Source organism: Pygoscelis adeliae, unplaced genomic scaffold (genome assembly GCF_000699105.1).
Source record: "Pygoscelis adeliae isolate BGI_AS28 unplaced genomic scaffold, ASM69910v1 Scaffold361, whole genome shotgun sequence".
Classification (NCBI taxonomy): domain Eukaryota; kingdom Metazoa; phylum Chordata; class Aves; order Sphenisciformes; family Spheniscidae; genus Pygoscelis; species Pygoscelis adeliae.
Window position 1 is genome coordinate 707,031 of NW_008824187.1, and position 12,804 is coordinate 719,834.

Here is a 12,804-nt window from a genome sequence, read left to right on the forward strand (position 1 = left end):
GTTGCTTGGCTCGGCTTGGCGCAGTACCGTGGTCTGGTTTCGTCTTTTCCCCAGGCGCGAAGCGGGGCAGAACGTTTCCCGCTGCCTGCCGCCGCAGCTTTCAGCTGGGAAGAGGATCCAGTTACGATTCTGGAGGGTGGCAAGAGCGGCTTGCCCAGAGAAAGCAAGCGGTTTGGTTGTTTCTCAGTTAAGTGTTCATCAAGCTCTGAGGCTCTCCAGGACCATAGAATCATAGAATCATTAAGGTTGGAAGAGACCTCCAAGATCATCGAGTCCAACCGTCAACCCAACACCACCATGCCCACTAAACCATGTCCCTAAGCACTACCCAGCCAGCACCTCCAAGAATCCGTGTCCGTGAAGCGCTGCCTTTCGTAGGTGTTTGCACGGTACTTAAAACATAACGTCAACAGAGAGAGAGGGCTGCAAATGGAAACCTAAGTCGCTGTGCCGCTCCGCACAGACGCGGTAGCTGGGTCACTGTTTCCCACACGCAGGGCATGGACTGAAGAGCTGTTCTTTTGAAGAGGATCCTACCCGTGGGCAGGGCTCATGGCTGCAGGCAGAGTAGAAATAATTCAACGCTGACATCAGGGAAAGAAGTCGGCCACCTAATCCCAGATGGGCTGTTACCCTGGGAACCTGCATTTCAGGTGTTTGGCTTCTTCATCTAAACGTGCAGGAGGCAGAGGCTGTGCGGTATAATCCTTCTCTGTGTGTTTGGATTTAAGAGAAAATAATGCCGACCCCGTCTGACCTTTGAAAACCAGCAGCGCTCGTATGCCTGTCGTGCCCCCCCTCGAGTTACCCGGCAGGACTGTCCCGGGTAAAGAGGGCAGCCTCCCTTGGGCAGGCGGGCAGAGCGGGCAGAGCGGTTTGCTGTTAACATCTTCCGTAGGCTTGACCAAGGCAGTATCGTAGTCCAGCCGGTTTGAGCGGTTTTCGCGGAGCCACTCGTGCGGGCGGATTTGCTTCACGCGGTACGCGCTCTGCCTGGATTCACTGTGGCTAAGGTCATGCTTTCCTAGGAGGATTCGCCAGTCGGACGCAACTTCCATCTCGCCCCTAAAAGAACTTCAGCGTAAGGACCCACGTGCGTATTTCTAAGGGGCTCTTTCCTCCCACGACTGATGGCAGTGCACGCCGCTCCTCCCTCTGCCGTACCCTTAGCCGCACCAGCTGTGCCTTTTAACCCAAACCTACACAGCGGATCGAAAAATGAAATTTAAAATGGCATTAACCGAAGCGAAGGACACATTGGTAGCCTGCTAAAATAGGGGCAAAAGGTTGGGTAGAGCTGCGATTTTATGGAAAAACAAGCAAGATGATCTCCTCGTGTTCAAACGGTACCAAAGATGGAGCCTCACGTACTGTGGCGTTCCTCAGTGCCGGGTAAAACTGTGTGTCAGCACTGACTGTAAGCCTCCAACCAAGTACGAAGGGAAGCATTTTGGGTGCGTAAAAGGGATCTATATACACATCAAAGATAGTTAATGAGGATTAACGCATGTGGCTTTTCCCTTGGGAAGTGCATGACACTGCATAATGTGCTCCTGTACCCAAAATTCAGTACTACTTCTTGCCGAATGGGAATCGCGCGCATAGTCCTGCCCCATAAGCCATCCTTCCTGACAAGCCACCACTTGGCTTTGCCTTGATTCGGCAAAAGTGCTTAATGACCCTCTTTGTACGCTGCAAGACTTCTTCCTTGCTCGGCCGCAGCGTGAGAATAAAGGGCAGGGTGGGATTCATCCCTCCACACCCCCTTGAAGCAGGAGCCTCGATGCGGAAGCGGAAGCTTTTCCTGCAGTTCTGGGGTATCGGCCTGCCAAACTCTTCCTACTCAGCGCCACCCGAAACACAAAGAACGTGAGGAATATTCTCTGCTGCAACGATTTTATAGCAAATTTTATGGGGTTTATGCACATGTTCTTAAAGAATGTTTCTGGTTCCTGTTTAGACCATTCCTCTTTCAATAGCTGCAACAATTTAGCTGAAGAGAACCAGTTGTGTTAACTTCTATGTTTAACGTCCCATAATGTAATTTCCCTGTTCCGCAACTCTACCACACAGTCAAGCGGCACATCGCTGCCTTTTAAAAAGGAAATAAAAGAAGTGCGGCACGCTGACAGCGGCGCAGCACGCACGGCGCAGCTGGAGGTGCAGCCAGATGCCAAGGCAGACTAACAAGCTGACAGCAGCTCCTCTCAGAGACAGCAACGGTCCCAAAGCGGAGTATGAAATTACAGAAGAGTCGTCGTCGTCGTAGGCGTCAGGGAAAATTCATGCAGCTCCCGGGGGAACCGCCAAGTTGCTGCAAGCTCTGCCGCTGGAAGCGGGCCGTTTTCTCTTCGTGCCTGCCAGCCCGGGTGCGCGTATCCTCGCTGACGTCTGTCCTTGGTCCCCTTCCAGGCAGGCCGTGACCTGGCACTCGCTCCCACAGCTGCGCGCCAGACCCGTCCCCAGCCTCCCCCCAGAGCTCGTCCTGCCCGTGGCCGGAGGCTGACCTCGCAGCCACCAGCCCGCCCAAGGAGCCGAGCGGGGCAGCAGTCACTTGTGCTCAAGTCCGAGGCTTTACTTCCCCGCAGGGGACTTTCAAAGCTCTCTGCGCTGTATTTACCCGCCTTGAATCTTTGCTTTTTGCGTCAAGCTACCTTGATGCCAGAGATAAACTAAGTATTTTTGAAGTCCCACACAAACGGTTTCATGTATAGACTGTAAACAGATGTTTTAATAACCTTTTCCTGCACCCCACGCTCGGCCTTTTTCCTTCCTCTAGTTTAAGGAGTTGGCATCTCTGCAACCTTTTTTTAAATTACTGTCTGTTCCTCTATCCCACATACCGTCTGTCCCACTTCACATGGAACAGGAGCACAGAATACACTTAACTCCACGCGCATCTTTCATTTAAAGAGGTTCCCAGAAAGGTTTTCTGTAGCTTCTCCGGGAAGTCTAACCAAAGGCCGAGCTTACTTCTGGAAGCAATGGGCTGCAGTGAGAACCCAGTGTTTGTGAATAAGGGTCCCGCCACAGACCTGAACGAATGTCTCACTTGTTGTGGTCCAAACCCATCAATACAGAAAATAACAACAGAAGTTTTAACCCCTGAGTAGCGGGACAGAGAAAAGGACCAGATTTAACTTGTGGTAACTGAAATGCTTTCCCTCCTGCAGTCGGGGTTACTAGCAACTGTAGAGGGAAATGCCTTTATTAACGTACTACTTCATCACATATGCAGTGAAGGTATTGGGACGCCGTACCCCGTGCACCGACACGTTGGTAAGCGCATACCCAAACATTCAGCTGTTTGTCAGCACAGCATCTTTTGTGTGACAGATGCCTAGGCAAGTAGGTTTTCCTGAGGGTCCCACACGTTCTCTAAAACAAGACCAGGGGTATGGCCGTTTTAATCCTCACCCATTTTTTTCTGCCTTTTTTTTTTTACTCATTTTTCCCTCCTGAAACCCTCCAAAGCTTCAGCTGGTAGATGCATCTCAAACAGCAACCACTTCATGTACGCATAGCTGTTGGCAGAAACGGGAGATTCTTCGATGGCCAGAAAGCAAATGTCTTCCCACCTATCAAGTGGCAAGCACGCTCGGTTCAGGTATGACGGATGGGTACTGCAACTCACACGTGCTTTGCAAACGAGAGGAGTGTCCGTGTGTATTTTGTGGGTTACAATAGGCTTGACCACACCTTCAGCACCAGCAGGGATGACCCAACAGCTACGCAAAAACGTGCCAACACACGAGTGTTATTTGTCTTCTGTCAGTATGTTACTGACTTCATCAGCAACCTCTTCCAAGACATCGATATACGTGTCACTGAAAAATTGTGGCGAAGGCTGTGTGTGCATAGCTGTAACGAGACTTGCCAAGGCCAGGAGTGTGGCTTTGCTTCAGTGCCTGATGTAATTCTCCCTGCAGCGTTTGGCCGAAAATACCCTCTGCCACAGTTTGCTGGCCAGCCTGCAATACGTTCACTAAACAAAGTCACATCCCAAGAGTGGTTCATTGATCCTAGACTCGGTGGCTCCTAAAACTGGAAATATTGAGGAAGGAGATAAATATTAAACATAAATCCTTAGTCATGTTCCGCATACACCACACAGTCGTATTTTGAATACTTGCCTGGCACAACTTGGGATGTTAAAAATGCCGTAAATTTAAGAAATCAGAACATCAATGGAAAAGTTTCCCATGCAAGTGTTAGAGCTCACTGCTAAAATTTCAGACACCTATGGTTTCCTGAAGAACTGAGTTTAGGGGTTGAAGCCCCCACGCTTCTCAGCCTGCAGGTGACTGGCTTTTGGGAGAGGGCAGCCGCTTCGCGTTCGGTTGCTTGGAGGATAGCTCAGGTGCAGGCTAAGGGAGAGCAGTTAGTGTTCGATAACTGGGCATGAAACCAAGTTTGAGTTGGTTTCAAGACAGTGTCTCTGAAAAACTATTTATTCCCAGGGATTCGCTTTGCATTTGAATTAAAAAACAAACAAACAAACAAACAGCGCTTGATCCTGCACAATGTATTTCTCCAGATCGTTCATTACCTCCTGCTTGTTACAGCAGGGTTGAGGAGATGAGCTTAAACTAGGCGAGGTTGTTATCAATCATCTTTAGCAAAAGACAGTTGGCTTCTGCAATGCTAGAAAGGTGGGAAAGTGGTACAGGAAAGAGCTGGTGTCTGGCACAGGGTAGGTGCCTCCAAATTTAATACCCCCAATAGAGAGAAGTACTCTATTTTGTATAAAGGCATATAATACCCAGATATTCCATTTTTTCTGTGAGAGAAATAGCAAAAAGCTTAAATAAGAACCTAAATAAGACCCTGGCGCCAGCCCCACCGCAAACACCTCTATTCGAGCAGGAGGGAAGGGCCTCCAGGGCGGTGAAAGCAGAGGAGATGCCTGTCCCCGCTTTCTGCAGCCCCAGGCAAGGTCTCGGCATCAGCGCTCAGGCACAGCACCGAAGGGCTCACGCTAGGAGGGAGGGGGGCATGTAAATAGCGTATAATTTCAAACAATTTTTAACTAACATAAACCTCTTTTTACAAAGCTTCAGCCTACTTCAGCAAACGTGTTCTGTCACAAACATAGATTCAGCCTGTGGTGAAACAGCTCTGTGATTTTGGTCACTAAACATTGTGAACTTCCCCCCCCCCCCCCTATAATAAATGTATTAATACAGCACACACATATTCCAGTCAAAATTGGAGCAGGAAAGGACTCTCGGTGCAGGCTTTAAAGCCCAAGGGCTGTTTTATCTGACAGCCGTGCTGTGTCACGGCTCTAGGGATTGCTCTCATTTAAGTGGAGAGGTGGGCTGTTGCACAACAGGCGTCACACAGTCAAAACAGGTCTCCGCTGCTTTCTCAGAAACGCTTGTCTCATCTTCTTCTGAGATCTTTTTTAAGAAAGCAGCTACAGCAGCGTGGCACCAAACTGACCCCTAATTCTACTGGTAGAGTGAGGCAGGTGCTGAAAAAAGCGTAACATTTAGCAAACACAGATCACTGTGAAAACAAGGAAGAAATTACAACATAACCCATCACACCATGGATTCAAATTAACATACAGGCTTTCCTAAAATTGGATTCTCTGAGGCAATGGCATTTGGAGGGTTTTCCAGGCAATAAGAACACAAGACAGCATTAAACCTACCTACACGCAGGAATTTCTGCCCAGTCCCAATCTGGGGTGAAGCAGCTTGCACTACGGCCAGCACCAGAGGCAGGGTAAGCAAATTTTCTGCAAACCGCTGCAAAAAGCAATCAGAGGAGATGAAAGGGCTGACTTTCTATGCATGTGTCATTGCTGAGGGCGTTGTGTCTGTGGCAGGGGAAGAACCAGAAAAGCCAGCTCCTGCCGCTGCTGTCAGGGCGGTACAGCGCAGGCCAGGCCACGGCACCCAAGCCGGGATGGTTCTGTGTGCTTCGTGCACGGCGAAGAGCTGCCCGTCAGCAGTGGAAGGCACAAAGGAAAGGGTGTTTCAGCAAGGTTCACTGCGCAGGGAGCTGCCACCCCCCCCTCTGCTTTACAGTAAAAATCGCAGGAGGTGAGCAGGGACCAGAAAGCGCGGGGGAGGAAGAGTGGGTCTGTACTGCCGGGCTGTGCGCCAGGTGGAGCTAGGGGATGTAATCCTGGCCAGCAGGAGTTCACGAAAAGCTCTTGACCCAGATTCGTTGCGTTACACTACCTTAAACACCACGGGGGGACAAAACCTCTCCTTCGTTACACCGCTGAGCCGCCTGCGACACCGCTGTTGCTGGAGTTGTCTTTCCTGCCCGCTGGCGAGCAGGAGGCGGCTGGAATGGGATGGAGGTCTGCAGTGCCGTCTCCTTGCTTGTGTTTCCCTGCTTTGTTTTCTAAGCTTCCTTCACATGTCATCTGAGTGGCGTAGCCCGTAGTGTACTGAAAGGCTGATAATAAGATAGATGACATCTGTTTAGGTCACATATTAGATAGGATTAATGCTTCTAAAGATTTACAAGCTACAGCTTAGTACTCTGCTATCTGAACACATTGGCCCTTGTACGTGTGATGGCCGTCAGCTCAAGACCCAGCACGGCTACAGCCTGAGAAAGATGGAAGCCGGACATCCAAGTGACCATGGCAAAGGATACGCACCGTTCCCTTCGCTGATGCAGACCGGCAGTAAAAGCCACAAGCGACTGTGTGCTTAGTCTTGTGAAGGAGCTCCCCGAGGAAGCAACGACTCCACAGCACTGGTTTTGCCCTGGGACAGGGGTGCTGCCCCACAGAAAATGGGTACACTCGTTCCAGCTTGCAGAGATGAAAAAGGAGCACACCCGTCTTTATAGCGGGCAGAAATTTTGGCCGCAAGTTTCTTTTTGAGCGAGAAAAGGAACAAAATTCTCACTAACCCACACGTCACCCACAAAGCTTACCCGTCTCTTCCCCCTTATAAACCACGCGGGTCTCTAGAGCTACCCCTGTAGAAGGGCAGGGGAGGGGGACGCCCCGGGCTGTAACATCAGCAGAACGCACCACGGCTCCCTCCCTCAGCAGGCACGCAGCGCTTGCAGACGTGAGCAGCCCGGGGCTCTACGCACAGGCTCACAGGCATTAGAGTCTCCTTATTTGCAGAGGGTCAGATGGATCTTGTGACCTGTGTAAATAACGAGGCTTTGGAAAGAAGCTCAAGAGGCCACGTTGCGTTCTTCGTTTCAGATCCGTAGTTCTGAATGGAGGGAAAAGAAATAAAACGTAGAAACCAAAACTCGCTTCGCTCCTGGGAGTCCTAAAGCCCCCTGAAAGGGAAAGACACAAGCGACTGACGCAGTGAGTCCCACCAGGTTATTTAACTGGTATCGTAGGAGTTGATTAGAATTATTTATTTCCAACTCGTAAACCCACGCGCTGCCCCCTTCCCTCTTGCCAATTAACAGTATTACTTAGCACAAACAGACTGCTTTCATTTTCAAGGGGCTTAAGAAGACAAATTAATCACCTCGACATGTCTGAAAGGAACAGATGGTAATGGAGTATTAACATTGCAATTTCACAGTTGGAAAAGCTCCTGAGAGAAGGGGCTAGCGGTGTCTGGAGGGCACCTGGCCCCGCTCCCTGTTTGGAGCTGGCGTTCCAGCGTCTCGTCTCTGCTCCGAGATTCTGCTTTATCCCAACCTCACCACACGTTGCTTTTCCTAAGCAAAGCTACACGGTTTTTCTTATTCCATCTTTAACAGGGAGTAACATCCTTCCAGAAGGCCTCTTACCTCAGCACGTCTTCAGACAGGTCGTTACTGCTTTGGATTTAAAAGGCTAAATGTCTATCCAATAATGCAATTAGTCCAGCTTGCCATTATTTCTTACTGTCTATAAGCAGAGAAGTCACCAGGAAGAAATACCTTCCCCAGTCTGTACAGTGGAGGTGCTTTTTTCCCCCCGAAACGTCTTCGGTTACAGTTGGGCACAGGACAGCCGATTGCGTTTTCCTCCCCGCTCACTCCCACCTCAGGGGACGGCGGGCACGGGGCAGCGTCGCTCCGCGGGGCCTTTTGGCTCCCCTGTACAACACGCGATTTCTTGAGCTACGTCTGGAAGGAAGAGAAGCTCATTCCAGAGCAGGGGTTCCTACGGCCAAACCCGTGTGCGAAGGGCGAGATCCGTGGCCGTCCTTAGCAGAACCAGCTCAGGATCCAGGCTGTAGCAGCTAAAGGGCCGAAGGCAAGCGGTCCGCAAACACCGCAGGCTGAACCGGGGGTGAGAGCGAGCCCGCAGCACCCCCGTCACGGGGCTGCCAGCTTCGGAGAGCCCCTCAGCTGCACCCCCCCATCCCCGCTGGTGCCTCCTCATCGCCCTGGGGCCGGCAGGAATCGCTGGGGAGTTTGTTACGGGGGCACCCGTGTTACCGGGCCCGGAGCGAACTCGGTTAGGCGGCCCTCCCAGCTGATTGCCAGCCATTAAGCAACCTGTCACAAACACAACTCTAGGAGGCCCTTTCTCAGAACAAATTAACATTTTTCAGGAGAAGACCAAACAAAGATACAATGATTTTGAAACTAACAGATATGACATTGACCAAGCAACTTTTTAGTTTTTTTGTTTTTTTTTTAAAGAATTGACTTAACTATGGAAGCTTTTTATCTAAAACATTGAGAGAATATCCTCTATTTCAGTATTTAACCCCGCAACCAAAGATTATCTCAAATTACAACTGTGCAATGTTAATAAAGTCAGTCAGCGGCAAATGTCTGACAGGTTTTGGCCTCTCCTCCAGGAATGGTAACAGTAAATATGGTGATACATCTCCTTTGTTACCAGAGAAAGGTAATAATTCAGAGTGAAATTACTATAACCTTTTTTCAGAGCTACTTCATCACTGTACTGATATCGGTATCGGTTCCCTCCAATCTGTGCTGAACGACTGACCTAAGCCCATTATCGATCCTACAGCCATCAAGTAGTGTATACAGTTCAGTCCTAGAGACATCAGTTAGCATCTAGGGATGATATAACATATCCAAAACACTGCATTACCAGGTGGCTGTTCCCGTATTTCAAGGGAAAGAAGGAGCAGAGGCAGAAGGGTTAAGCTCCCAGCGTGCCAGTGCAGCCCTCACTGAGGATTTGTGCGAAAGGCAACCCCGATTTGATCCGCTGTAAACGGTACCTGAGCATTCAGGCTGGGAGCAGAGGCAACGTGATGCAACGCAAGCTGGTTTTCAAATGGTCTCGAGAAAATAATACACCTTGATTTCACCCTAGCTTGACAAGCATCTGTGTTCAGCATTGACGCGCTCAGTTATAAATCTAGTGTAAGTTCTCCTTCTGCTTTATTTATATTTAAGAGTAGAATGTAATGGATTTGGGTTTTCCTAAGTTAGAAAACATTAAAAAACAGAGAGTTCGTTCTCACATTTACAAGAGTAACGCCTGAACAGAGCACTAATATGAAGAATACTTAATATACAACCTGACTGGATTTAAATTAAAAAAAAAAAAAAAAGAACCCAAATGCAAAGTGAATCCAAATTCCCTTTTTTAAGCGGTATCCATCATACCAACGAAACGACCTATTTTATCTGTGTAGTTAATATTCAGATGAGTATCTTGTTTGGGTCCGTCCCCCCCAATCTATTAATATGCCTTGTATTTTAATCCTTCCCAAAAGCGTAGGAAATCCTCAAATCCAGGCTCCAATTAGTACCCTAGAGACTGGCAATGCCTGTAATGAGCGAGCATCTGTTTTGCTTGATTAGCAAATCATTGGCGTCCTTTCCCCTTGCTTGTCATTTATTTTTCTTATCGAGGAATGATAACCAGTGTTTAGTACTGTAATAGCAAATCTGTACCCGTGCATAAAGCTCAGGTAATTCACACCAGAGCCGTATGACATCTAAGAGTAGTTCCAGCTTTTGTAGTATACAACAGCCAAAGCACTCAAGGGACTTTGCCGTATTCTTCCAGTCCCTTCTGCAAACTGTCTCTTTCTGACCAGTTTGATACTGATTCTATTTTATCATCTTCCTGGAGTTGGGGGCTTTATTTTGGAGGGGTGCTTGGGATGGGGGGGTGGGGTGGGAAGGAGAATCAAGATTATTCCACATGTCAAATAGCTTAAAAGTATGGATTATGCCGATCACGGGAGCAAGGTACCGTTGCTGTTTTAAAGCTTTAGTTTAACTGTTCAAATCTTCAATTCTCCTGCACACCCGCAGACAAGCAAACAGACAACACAAGGTTTTAGGCCATTATAGTGCTTAAAATTCTAAAGTGTAATATTTGAAGAAAGGAAGAAATCAGTGTTTGGTACTGCTTATGATACTCCGGACCATAAAATAAGCCCGTATAGAAAGTGTTTAGCTAAATGCTAAATAACAGCGGAATTGACTTTTTAAGTTACTCGTTACTTCTTGACTTCTAGTAAAGCTTTACTAAAACGAACTTTAACATCTAGGATCATTATCAAAACGTGGATGCTCACAGCTACAGAGGCATCCTGAGTAAGGCGTCATATTCCAGTGGGTTCAGTCTTGGTTTGCATAAAAGCCGTTTCGAGTTCAGACTTCATTGAGGCCAAAGTCCCAGGGTCTGAATGAAGCCTCCTGAACTCAAAGCAAGGTTCACAGGAGCCAGCTCTGTTTAATTCCGTTTTGTCCAGGAACAAAAATTTGATCTTGAACTACCTCTATGTTATTAAATTAACGCGTCACAGCCCATTCCAGCTAGCAGGTCCTATATTTAATGATTTTCTAGCCGAAATTTTAAACCCGTCCTAAGCACCAGCGGCTCCTGTTCATATATGTTAGGTGAACGTTATGTAGACAGCCTGCTCACTTACTGTTTTAGGAAGCTGGGACAAAAACCAAACCAAACCAACAAATGCAAACCCACACTCTTTTAAAGAAGAATGGGTAATTCCACAGCAGTAAGTTCTCCGATACTGCAAGTTTTCCTTTGAAGCAGAAATGAATGTTCCTCCTCTCTCTTCGTCAAAAAATGGCACATTCCTAGTTTCCTGAAGAATCTTAGACATTGACCAAAGAGGCCACATATGACACTGGAAATAACAGTCTCAACTTCCTTGACAAACCTTTCACTTCAAACAGGCCCCGCACCACGGCTGCATTACAGTGTCCTAAAAGGTTTCTCACCGGGAAATGGTTTGCAAAGTTGGTTTTGGGAGAAAAGAAATCTTTGAGCTGCCCGTGTGACCAAGGCACTCAGAAGGAACAAGCTTAGAGCTGTGCCTTGGTGAGCGCGCAAAGTCTCGCTTTCGGCAGACGCCTGATGTCAGACCAGGCAGGGAACACGAGACGAGCGGAGGTTACACGCAAACTGTCGCCTGTGGTTTGTGCAACAGCAAAATAACCACTGTTCAGGATAAATGCACATAAAAAGAACTCGCTGGAAATTACTTTTAGTATAAGCAAAACAAAACTGCTTATGTTTTGTAGGGTACGATAGTGTGACAGACTAATCTGAACAGCTTTTGTTTCATGTCTCTAATAAACAAGCGTTCAGTAAGTAATTCGCATTACACGAGTCATCTTTGGTAATACTGTACATTTGTGTCAATCACTTGGTAAACATCAATTCTGGACATTTAGAGTGTAATTCATCATAACCACAAAATAATCTGCAAGTTGCAGGAGCATCCTCCAAGTGTCCATCAGCTTGCAAAGGGAAGAGTTCAGACTAGCAATATCAAAATCACGCCACAGAGTTACGTAGCAAAAGTTACAATTCTTTGTCGTATATCATTACACTAGTTTGTCATCTTGTCTACTGTTAAAGTGGGTTTATAGCCAGCATTATTACAAATTAACAGCAAAGTAGCTCCCAAGACAATTTAAGGGAGTAGGACTGAAAGCTAAGAACTTTGATTAAAGCATCGTTTTCTAACTTTGTTTTCTAACCCTCAATTATTAAAATACAGAAAAAAATCATCATTATTTTAAAAAGATGCATCATTTAGAAAAGAAGTCTCATTCCTTACAATATGATTTAAAACTAACATAGAAGAATAAAACAGTGCTACATTAAACACAGTCAGGAGCATTCAGATGGCATGATGCGGGTACAACCTTATGTCCTCTGTTACGTGGCCCAGCCACGGGTTTTTCCTTGCTTTGATGCGTATTTGATGGTCGCTGAACTTTTCCCACTTCTCCTGAGGTGGACCGTCCGCATGTACTGTCTTAACACATAAGAGTCAGCATTTATTTACACTTTAAAAGCAGCACAGCTGTCCTACAGCTCTGCTCACTCCACTGCGGTACTGGAACGAGCACAGCAGCTCGGATATCTCAGGGAATGCAGCATCGTTCTGAGCGGCCTTTTTTTCCCCATTTGATCAGAAGCTGTCTCCTCATTACTTTTCCCAGCCAGCTGAGCAGGCTCCGTCTGGAATCGTTCTATTTGAATCTCAAGATGTTTTTGAATGGCTAACCCAAGGACTTCTGGATCCACAGATGCCCCATAGACTTCCCATGTCATTCCTTCATCATCCCATCTCACTTCACGTACTGGAGATTTGGGGGCCTCCAAGTCCTGCTCCAGGTTCACCTCTGGGAACACGTGCGAGTGGCCTTCTGCTGCAGCCGCTGGGCTTGTTGCCACAGATTTGCATTCCATGGTTGGAAGAGTTTGTACCTCGGCATCTCTACGCTCAAGAGCCGGTTTCAGTCCTTTGGTTAAATCATTCATAGAGGTCATAGTCCACATATCCTTAGTGGTCATTACCATGTCTGCACCTTGCTGGCTACTAAAGGCACAGGCAGCCTTTGTTTCTGGAGGAGCTCTCTCCTGCTGAGCAGAGTGTTGAGCACGTTGCAGTT

General features: G+C 47.7%; 2 protein-coding genes across 2 annotated transcripts in view; both read right to left on the bottom strand.

The window, feature by feature from the left end:
- Positions 1 to 4,017, bottom strand: part of LOC103925859 (chymotrypsin-like elastase family member 2A) — an 8,439-nt gene extending 4,422 nt beyond the window's left edge. The window contains exons 1-3 of the mRNA XM_009334653.1: positions 3,788 to 4,017; positions 2,974 to 3,051; positions 634 to 1,065 (exon numbers count right to left, since the gene is read on the bottom strand). Coding sequence (XP_009332928.1) covers positions 634 to 1,065; positions 2,974 to 3,051; positions 3,788 to 4,017 — 740 coding nt within the window. The remainder of the gene's footprint in view (positions 1 to 633; positions 1,066 to 2,973; positions 3,052 to 3,787) is intronic.
- A 7,282-nt stretch (positions 4,018 to 11,299) lies between these two features.
- The window catches only part of GPRIN2 (G protein regulated inducer of neurite outgrowth 2), a 7,861-nt gene continuing 6,356 nt past the window's right edge, over positions 11,300 to 12,804 (bottom strand). The window contains exon 3 of the mRNA XM_009334622.1: positions 11,300 to 12,804. This exon is cut by the window's right edge and continues 44 nt beyond it. Coding sequence (XP_009332897.1) covers positions 12,230 to 12,804 — 575 coding nt within the window. The 3' untranslated portion in view covers positions 11,300 to 12,229.